Here is an 11,082-nt window from a genome sequence, read left to right as displayed (position 1 = left end):
GGAAGGTGTATGTATTGAACCATGGGAAAATGACGACAGGAAAGCCATTGATGTACTTACTTTAACATGATTTTTGATTTAAAAATATGGGGGAGAACGGCCTCGAATTGCATTTTTTTGCAAATACCTTTCAACATCTGGAACGGAACTTTATGTGTGGGTCCCTAGGAGGGTCATCAGGAATTAAAGGGTCACCCTCAGTGAGCTGTTGGACATTATTTGGCCTGTTGTGCAGATGTTTGGGTGGTTCAGGGTGGGGAATTTATTTTATTTCTGATTGTTATGTGTGATGGTCTCTGGGTGTCACGTGACTTTCCTTGTCAATGACAATTTGTTGTACAGTATTGACAATGACAATATTTATTTATTATATTTGTCAAACAAGCATAGAGTTATATTTATTAATTGGATTTGTATGCCGCCCCTCTCCGTGGACTTGGGGCGCCTATATATATATATTAACATGAAGTATAAAGAAGTGATAAAAAAGGATAAGAATAGAATAGAATTTTATTGGCCAAGTGTGATTGGACACACAAGGAATTTGTCTTTGGTGCAGATGCTGTCAGCGTACATAAAATAAAATATACATTTGTCAAGAATCATGGGGTACAACGCTTAACAATTGTCATGGGGTCAAATAAGCAATGAAGAAACAATATTAATCAGAATCTTAGGATACAAGCAACCAGTTACAACCATACAGGGGAAAGGATAGGAATGATGAGGAAAACTAATAGAAGTGCAGATTTAGATAAGACAGGACAGGGACAGTAGGCACACATAAATATTTATATAATATATATTTTATATTTCAAAATAGGTTTGTTTATATTTATTTATTTATTCCAATGCACAATGAGGGTTTTAGTAGGTGTATATCTATACACACATAGTAAAATACATGATGAAGGTTATAGAGGAGATACTCATAGTAAAATATATGTAAGAAAGAATAGAAAAGAAGGTACTGTATAGTAATAGAACATATCAGTGAAAGAATAGAAGAGATATAGGACCCGGATTGTGGGGGCAATAGGCTGCCTCTGTTAAAAAGTGCTATTGCTAACATGTTGTAAGCCGCCCTGAGTCTAAGGAGAAGGGCGGCATAAAAATTGAATAAATGAATATAGGTATAGAAGAGAAGATATAGGAGATATAGAATTTAGTTTAGATTTTCTTTTTTTAAAAAGCCAGCCCCAAAATCTCAGGTTGAGACCTGCAGCCTGCCTCGAGGGCATGTGCAGAGAGCTTTTTTTTCTTTCCCCTCACAAAAAAACGCCTCAAGGGCCTTTCGTTTTATTTCAGCGGCTGAGATAAAAAAGAAAAAAGAGGTCCGACAGCAACGCACGACGGGAACTGTAGTTCGCTCTATTAAAGGGGGGGCGGAACCTGCACGGAGGAGGGGGCGTGGCTTCGAGCGCGCGCGCCGTTGCCCCAGCGACCGCGCGGCGTCGGTTGGGCGGGTTCTACCGGCCCGACGGGCAGCTTGGCCAAGCGAGGCGCCCGGTAGCGATGGACGACGTGCGGGTGCAGTGGGTGGGCGAGCGGCTGCAGCGGGCGCTGGGCCACACCGACCCGTCTGTCTTCGAGGAGCTGATGAACCGCAACGACGGCGAGGAGGCCGAACGGCTGCTCCACTTCCTCAACATGAGCTCCAGCGCCGAGGAGAGCCAGGCGGCCGGCGTCTTCTTCCGCCAGGAGCTGCGCCTCGACGAGATCGACGTGGAGATCGGTGCGCGGCCTGCCGGAGATGACGGGCTCCTGAGCATGTGCAGAGCGCCCCCCCCCCCCGCTGCTGCAATGGCTCCATTGCAAAGAAACAACCCCTCCCCTTCTCCCCACAATAACCCCTCCCCCTAGGACAGGAGTAGGCAAAGTTGGGTCTTCTATGCCAGGTGGACTTCAACTCCCAGAATTCCTGAGCTAGCACGATTGACAGCAGAGTGGGGGCGCTGCAACTCCTTTGCCCCCTCAGGTGCCTTTTGAAAAAAAAGCGACTTTTTATTCATATTTTTATTTAATCTCTATTGTCATCCAGCTCACTGACTTCAGCAGCCTGTCTAGGCCTTTGGACTTCCAGCTCTTTGGTCCCTCAGGACCCTCTGCCTCTTCCCACCCCCATATGGGGGTTTCTGCTTCTTGACCTCTTTCCCACCCTTCTGGCCTTTCCAGCTTCCGGCCCAAATTGCCTCTGCCACTCTGGCCTTTTTGATCCTCCAACTCTTTGGTCATTCAGGGCCTTCAGGACTTTTGGGTACTCCAGATTCTCAGCGTAGAATAGCTTCCCTTCACCAGTCAGGCTAGCTTGGTCTCTTCCAGGCCTTCTGGGCTTCTTCAGGGCTCCAGGTGCTTCTCTCAGGGCTGCTGCTCTTCCTCCTGCCTCTTCTGTCCTCTCCAGCTCTGACAGATGCCCTTGCCAGCCGCCCTTTTTATAGCCTAATTTTTCCCGGCAAAACAGCTGATTGGTAGGCCAGCTTTGGAGCGCTGCTGTTTCATTGGTTGCTCACCTAGCAACATGGGCCCAGTTTCCTCAGGTGGCCTCCCATTGGCTAGAAATGGCAGATCTTATTCCCTCTCATGCTCTGTCCATCCGTCCACCCCTCACACACCTATCCACAAGGCCTTAGTTTCCTCAAATTGACTAGAAATGGCAGGTTTTATTCCTTCTGTCTCCCCCTCATCCATCTATCTATCTATCTATCTATCTATCTATCTATCTATCTATCTATCTATCTATCTATCTATCTGTCTATCTATCATTTTATCTACCTATTTATCTATCTTTTTATCTACCTGTTTATCTACCTACCTATCTTTCTCTCTCTCTCTATTAGCTATCCTCTATTATCTATAATCTATCATCTGTCTATCTATCTATCTATCTATCTATCTATCTATCTATCTTTTTATCTACCTATTTACCTATCTCTCTCTCTCTCTCTCTCTCTCTATTAGCTATCCTCTTATCTATAATCTATCATCTATCTATCTTTCTATCTATCTATCTATCTATCTATCTATCTATAATTTTATCTACCTATTTATCTATCTTTTTATCTACCTATTTATCTACCTATCTTTCTCTGTCTCTCTCTTTCTCTCTCTATATCTATCTATCTATCTATCTATCTATCTATATCTACCTATCTTTTTATCTTTCTACCTATTTATCTACCTATCTTTCTCTTTCTCTATTTATCTCTATTAGCTATCCTCTATTATCTATAATCTACCTACCTACCTACCTACCTACCTACCTACCTACCTACCTACCTACCTACCTACCTACCTACCTATCTATCTATCTATCTATCTATCTATCTATCTATCATAGAAACAGAAGACTGACGGCAGAAAAAGACCTCATAGTCCATCTAGTCTGCCCTTATACTATTTCCTGTATTTTATCTTAGGATTGTGTTGTGTTAAATTATACATTATTTATAAGTGACTTGTTTTTTCCTCATTTTCCTCGTGGTCCCCCTCAGGATCCAATAATGTTTCCTCATTGCTAGCTGATGAATGCTCCATTTGTTTAGCCAAGAAAATCAGAATTTATTTTGTACATTCTAGAAGGGGAAATTCAACAAAACCCCACGGGAGACCCAGAATTATCAATAATAGTATAATTTACTCAAAGGGTAAATTTCATAAGCTCCTTAAAACCCACCTCTGTCGTCAGGCATGGGGGAATTGAGATATTCCCTTCCCCCTAGGCCTATACAATTTATGCATGGTATGCTTGTGTGTATGTTTGGTTTTTTAAATAAGGGTTTTTAAAATTATTTTAGATATTAGATTTGTTACATGTTGTATCATTATTGTTGTTAGCTGCCCTGAGTCTACGGAGAGGGGCGGCATACAAATCTAATAAATAAATAAATGTATGGTATGTTGTGTGCATGTTTTTAAATTATGGGTTTTTAGCTTTCTAATTATTGAATTTGTATTTTAAATTGTTTTTTGTTGCTGTGAGCCGCCCCGAGTCTGCGGAGAGGGGCAGCATACAAATTTAATAGATATAGATAGATAGATAGATAGATAGATAGATAGATAGATAGATAGATAGATAGATAGATAGATAAAATAAATAAATACATACATACATACATACATACATACATACATACATACATACATACATACCGGTACATACATACATAAATGAATAAATTAAATAAATAAATAAAATAAAATAAAGGGACAATAAAATATATTTGGGAGCCATCAAAATGTTATCTTACTACCCAGCGCGCAGCTTCAGTCTTCTGTTTTTCCTTCAGGTTTCCTTTGAGACCAAAGTTGATCACATGAGGACTAGCAACTTGGTCTGGAGAGCCATATCTGTCTGGAAACACTGCATGTGGTCCAGTCTCTCTTGGGGACTCTCTGCCACCACCACCCCACATTCATCTCTAGTTCAATTCAGTTCTAAGTTGTGGTTGAAATATTTTCATATGCTTCATATTTTGTTCTGTGTTTTCCGCAAACAGACGTGCCGTATGAAGAAGGGACAGATGAGGATGAAACGTCCTTCGCAGAAAATGGCGGAGTCTTCCTCTACCTCCATTGGCGAAGCAAGTGCGTCATGGCCACCAGCCTCGGCGGGTTTAAGGGGAGAAATATCTTGGTTCCCCCCCCTCTCCATTTCTCTACTGTCTTTATTTTGATTTAATTAATTTTATTTTATTTTATTATTTAATTTATTTGATTTGTATGTTACCATGCAAAATTTGATATCATTGTAAACATGAACAAAAATTCAGGTCGGAAGATCCTCAGGTGGGGTATCTTTCATTGGTCTGGATCCCCCAGAATTTTATTGCAGCCCAGGGATCACCTTGACCAGCAGGAGAAGAGGGGTGGGCGCTGTTCCCCCCCCCCCTCCCAGGGACATAACACACACTGTGCCCCCTCTTGCAAATAGCATCTCTTGTACAAGGAGGGATTGTTGTAGTTTCATGCACACAAAACATATTGGAAAGGAGAAGGGACGGTGAGGTTTAAACCCACCTGGTTCTCCCTTGTGAGCTACAGGTAACCCTTGATTTACAACCAGTCATTCCTATCTTTAGGGGGCGATAATCTGGGGGCCGGGACCCATTTTGGGGTCGAACGACCATTTCACAGGGGTGGCCTGTTTTATTTATTTTTTATTTATTTGTTTTGTCAAGTGAAGGTATGATAATATTAAGATACATGATACTTGTAAAAGTCAAACATTTGAAAAAGAGTGTTAGAAATAATAATATTCAAATACATGCAACTAGTAAAAATGAAGAACATTAAGGACAGAGTCTTCGGAGAGGGGCGGCATACAAATCTAATAAATTATTATTATAGAAACATAGAAGACTGACGGCAGAAAAAGACTTCCTGGTCCATCTAGTCTGCCCTTATACTATTTCCTGCATTTTATTTTAGGATGGATAGATGTTTATCCCAGGCATGTTTAAGTTCAGTTACTGTGGATTTACCAACCACGTCTGCTGGAAGTTTGTTCCAAGGATCTACTACTCTTTCAGTGAAATAATATTTCCTCACGTTGCTTTTGATCTTTCCCCCAACTAACTTCAGATTGTGTCCCCTTGTTCTTGGGTTCACTTTCCTATTAAAAACACTTCCCTCCTGAATCTTATTTAACCCTTGAACATATTTAAAAGTTTCGATCATGTCCCCCCTTTTCCTTCTGTCCTCCTTTATTTATTATTATTGTTGTTGTTGTTGTTGTTATTATTATTATTATTATTATTATTATTATTATTATTATTATTGAAGGCACTCTGGTGCACTTATGCATGCGCCTAAGACCGGGGAAAAGACAAATTTCCCCTGGTATTTGGAACTAAAGCTTCTATTCTGGCGCCTTGGAGCCTATTTTTACAATCTGACCAATCAGGCATTTACAGTGGGGGCATCCCTCTGGCCTTCCTGCCCATCAGCTTAAAGCTCCGTTGGGAGAATGGGCGCTCAACTTATGGTTGGGGGTCACCGCAACGTGAGGAACTGTATTAACGGGTCGCGGCATTAGAAAGGTTGAGAACCCACCGCCTTATACCATTTCAAAGAAACGGCTTTCCAATCCCCTCTTAAAACCCCCCAGGGTTGGAGCCCTCACAATTTCTGGAGGCAAGTTGTTCCACTGATTAATTGTTGTATGGGTCAGGAAATGACCTTCTGTTTGTGGTGACATCTGATTTTTTTTTCTTTCTTTGGACGTCCCTTGTTTAGAGAAAAGTTGGAAGAGCAGGACATCCGTAACTGAGCCAGCAGAAAGAACCACAAGCGGGGTCGCCTCTGTATCCTCCGTCAGGTCAGACATAGTGGAAATAGAACGCGAACTGGGCATATCGCGGCGGAAGCCTCGGACGTACAAAGTAAGTCGCCTTTGCTCTGTTCCAGCGTCAGCCCTGTTATTTCTTCGTAGGGTCCACTCTGCAATTAATCAGCACAGATTTGGGAAATTTGGGAAAGATTGACAGCAGAAAAAGACCTCCTGGTCCATCTAGTCTGCCCTTATACTATTTCCTGTATTTTATCTTAGGATGGATCTATGTTTATCCCAGGCATGTTTACATTCAGTGACTGTGGATTCTTTCTTTCTTCCTTCCTTCCTCCTTTTCCTTCCTTCTCTTTCTTTCCTTCCTTCCTTCCTCCCTCCCTTCCACATTCATAGAAACATAGAAGATTGACTGCAGAAAAAGACCACCTGGTCCATCTAGTCTGCCCTTATACTCTTTCCTGTATTTTATCTTACAATGGATCTATGTTTATCCCAGGCATGTTTCAATTCAGTGACTCTGGATTGACCAACCACGTCTGCTGGAAGTTTGTTCCAAGCATCTACTCCTCTTTCAGTCAAATAATATTTTCTCAACGTTACTTCTGATCTTTCCCCCAACTAACTTCAGATTGTGTCCCCTCCTTCTTGGGTTCACTTCCCTATTAAAAACACTTCCCTCCTGAATCTTATTGAACCCTTTAACGTATTTAAATGTTTCGATCATGTTCCCCTTTTCCCTTCTGTCCTCCAGACCAGTGTTTCTCAACTTTGGCAACTTGAAGATATCTGGACTTCAACTCCAAGAATTCCCCAATATCTTCAAGTTGCCAAGGTTGGGAAACACTGCTCCAGACTCTACAGATGGAGTTCATTAAGTCTTTCCTGATAAGTTTTATGCTTAAGACCTTCCATCATTTTTGTAGCCTGTCTTTGGACCCGTTCAATTTTATCCATATCTTTTTGTACGTGAGGTCTCCAGAACTAAACAATGCCGCTTGGCAGGACCCAGGGGAAGAGCCTTCTCTGTGGCGGCCCCGGCCCTCTGGAACCAACTCCCCCCAGAGATTAGAATTGCCCCCACCCTCCTTGCCTTTCGTAAGCTACTTAAAACCCACCTCTGCCATCAGGCATGGGGGAACTGAGATACTCTTTCCCCTTAGGCCTTTACAATTTTATGCATGGTATGTCTGTATGTATGTCTGGTTTTTATATTAATGGGTTTTTAATCGTTTTTATTATTGGATTATTATTATATGCTGTTTTATTATTGCGGTTAGCCACCCCGAGTCTCCGGAGAGGGGAGGCATACAAATCCAATAAATTAAATAAATAAATAAACTTAACACAGTACTCCAAAATTCTTCTTCCTACCTAAACCACAACTTTTCTCTTTTTCAATCAAGATTATTATTTTTCAAAATGCTGCCTTTTTTGGGCTGTGTATAGGTGTGATGTCTGATATCCTTCGGACTGAATTACAAATGCAACTGGGCACAAAATTGTGGATGGGAAAAGCAGTCCCAAAGTGACCCAGTCCACAATTTTGTGCCGAGAGTGCTTCTGCTCCCAACACAACGCTCTAGCGTGTTCCTTGCATTTCGAGCGCATGTGTTGGGCAAATCTAAATTTGGAATGTGTGTTTTATTTTCTTTCTAAGCACATCCGCTTGGTCTCTCTCCGTTTCAGAAAATTGTGAAGCAAGAAGTTTATAATCTCTACTACCACATGGCGGTGAACGACATCCCGGAAGACTTTGTGGAAAGTGACACGGTCTTTTTCTTGAGAGAGACAGCAGGTATTTTAAGCATTGGAAAAGGAAAAAAAAGGTTTAAAATGGGTGATTACAAAGGAGATGGCACTCCTAATAACGAGGAGGGACATGGGCGATTTCAGAGAAATTAAAGAAGCAGCTATAGAAAGTGCCCAAACGGTAATAGTTTTATTTATTTATTTTTTATGTATTTATTTATGCATTTGTCCAATACACAAATACATAGGAAGAAAATAGACATGTGGTAATATATATAAGGGTAAAGTGAACTTAGAGGAGAGGATATATGAAAGGAAGAGAATATATATGATAGGTGGAAGAAAGGAAAGACAATTGGACAGGGGACGAAAGGCACACCGGTGCACTGAAGGATGCAACAAAAGGGACATTACGAAACTGACATCGGTACATGGTGGAACAGATTCAATTTGAAATTATGGAAATTAAAATGAATACAATTGATGAAAACAAAGGGGGAAAACAGATTGGAAGATGAGACAGGGTCAGAGGTTTTATGGCTAGTAGAATTCGAGACCGAGCCACAAAGAACAAATTGGAATCACTGTGCACATGGCAAATACGTTGATGTTCCTGGTTGTAATGTATGTTGTTGGGTGGCAGGAGCACATTTCACCGTGCATTGTTTTGTGTTGTGTGTATTCTTTATGTTCTGTCGGGCTCGCTGGTAGAATCCTCCCAAAAATTCACAGGTACAAATTTCAGACACACACACACGTTTGAAAATTCAAAACAATGTTCTTTATAATGAAAATTCACTTAACCTAAGCCCTCTTTTGGTATAGCCAAGAGCCCTTGTCTCCAAACAAACTGGTAATTTGTACAAGTCCCTTATCAGTTCTGAGATACTTAGCTTGCAGCTGGGAGGCAATTCACAGTCCTTCTTCTTTCACAAAGTGAAACACACTTGGCTCTGGTTTAGTTTCAAAGCAGGGAAAAATCAGCATACAAAAGGTCGAAGTCAGCAAGGCAGGCATGAAACACAACGATCAGATAATCCTCCACAATGGCCAAACCCACAGGCTGCTCTTTATAGCAGCCTCCCTAATGACCACAGCCCCACCCAACCACAGGTGGCCTCATTTTCTTTGATAATAATCTCTCAGTTGTTGCTGCCTTTGCATCGCTCTCCGCATGCGTGGCTGTATCATTAACTCTTGTTCCGAACCCAAGGAGGAGCTAGAGAATTGATCTCCTTCTGAGCTGTCTGCCCCACTCTCCTCCTCCCTGTCACTCATGTCTTCTTGGTCAGAGGAGCCTTCATCAGCAGATTCCACCGGGGGCAAAACAGGCCTGCAGCACCTGGATGTCTCCCCCTCATCCACAGTCATTGGGGCAGGGGCTGGGCCAGAGCTAACCACAACATCTTTATATTATAAAAATCAATAAAACTTTTTTAAAAAGGAAAGGAAAAAAGGCTTGAAGCAAAAAAGTTGCATCGGAATATATAATTGGCATGTTAGCCTGCTGAACAAAGGATAATTTTTGATGAGAGGGCGTGGCCTACAGGTGGATAGTAAGTGGAGCAAGATGCTCAAAAGACACACACACACACACGTCCCTTATTAAGCGGTAAAAGAGACGGTGGGACATTTGTACTTTCGGACGGGCAGTGTTCCATGAATAAAGTAGACTTCCTGTAGGCAGGAAATATGCAGGCGTTAGGAATCCACTTCAGGGCTCTTTCTCGTCTTTTACCAGAAACGGTGTATGAACCCAACGACTTGGAGGAAGCCCGCGATGTCTTGCCTGAAGTTTTGGAATACGGCATTCTGAACAATAATACCCTGTTGATGCTCAAACAGGCCTTGGCCCTGGTGAGAGGCTTCAGTCGGTTGGGTTTTATCTCCATGGCGGCTTCGCAAGGGGTCTGTGCACCCCATATTTGTGAAGAAACCTCTGCCGTTTTCCACAAAAGTGGGGGCATTTTTGCCGTCCCCCAGCCACTGGGAACACTCTGCAGGCTTCCAAAATCCTCTGCGTGCCCCGATTTTTGCAAAAATGGGTTAAAAAATGGGTCTGGTTTTGCAAAAAATGAGATGCACAGAGGATTTGGGAGGCCTGCCGAGTGCACCTGGGGGGCTGGAGAGGACAAAACCTTTTTTTTCTTTCTCACCTTTTTGAAATCTTGGTGCATTGCACACCAAGACAACTAGACACAAGAACAGTTTTTTTTCCGAACGCCCTCACTCTGCTAAACAAATAATTCCCTCAACACTGTCAGACTTTCTACTAAATCTGCACTTCTATTCTACTAGTTTTTCTCATCATTCCTTTCACCCATTTCCTCCCATGTTGACTGTACGACTGTCACTTGTTGCTTATACCCTAAGATTTTTATTAATATTGCTTCCTCATTGCTTATTTGGCCCCTATGACCATCATTAAGTGTCGGACCACATGATTCTTGACAAATGTATATTTTATTTTATGTACGCTGAGAGCATATGCACCAAGACAAATTCCTTGTGTGTCTAATCACACTTGGCCAATAAAAATTCTATTCTATTCTATTCTATCTTATACGCAGTGCATCTTATATTCCCAAAAACACAGCAGATTGTAAAAATCATTTTTAGAAAATCTTTTTAAAAAGTTATTTAAAAAAAAAGAACTCCAAGGCAGGTAGATTCCTCAAAGAATAGTTTTATTGGATTTATCATATTGGCACAAGCTGGTGGAAACTGATTCTAAAGGTTCCCACCGTTTTCACCTAATTAAAAGTCAAAGTTTCAAACAGTCACTTAGTCCAATCGAGGCATTGTCTGGCTGACGGGACCTGGAGAAGGCCGACCCTCTGGGCCCTGACCAGTTGATGGGATACATGAGGCAAGAAACGGTCCCATAGGTAATCTGGTCCTAAGCCATGTAGGGTTTTAACGGTCAACACCAACGCTTTGAATTGTGTTCGGAGACTAGTAGGTAACCAATACAGCACACGGAGTGATGGTAACACATGGGCATATCTAGGGAGGCCCATGACAGCTCGCGTGGCTGCCTTTTGCAT

At 42.0% G+C, this 11,082-nt stretch overlaps 1 protein-coding gene across 1 annotated transcript in view; it reads left to right on the top strand.

The window, feature by feature from the left end:
• The first annotated feature begins 1,477 nt into the window (after positions 1 to 1,477).
• Positions 1,478 to 11,082, top strand: part of DNAH10 (dynein axonemal heavy chain 10) — a 141,553-nt gene continuing 131,948 nt past the window's right edge. Inside the window, 6 exon segments of the mRNA XM_070763165.1 lie at positions 1,478 to 1,735; positions 4,497 to 4,537; positions 4,539 to 4,584; positions 6,235 to 6,380; positions 7,973 to 8,081; positions 9,777 to 9,892. Of these exon segments, the coding sequence (XP_070619266.1) occupies positions 1,516 to 1,735; positions 4,497 to 4,537; positions 4,539 to 4,584; positions 6,235 to 6,380; positions 7,973 to 8,081; positions 9,777 to 9,892 (678 nt within the window). The 5' untranslated portion in view covers positions 1,478 to 1,515.

The sequence above is a fragment of the Erythrolamprus reginae genome, chromosome 10 (assembly GCF_031021105.1).
Source record: "Erythrolamprus reginae isolate rEryReg1 chromosome 10, rEryReg1.hap1, whole genome shotgun sequence".
Lineage (NCBI taxonomy): Eukaryota > Metazoa > Chordata > Lepidosauria > Squamata > Dipsadidae > Erythrolamprus > Erythrolamprus reginae.
Note: the sequence above shows the minus strand (reverse complement) of the source record. Positions and strands in the feature narration are given on the sequence as shown.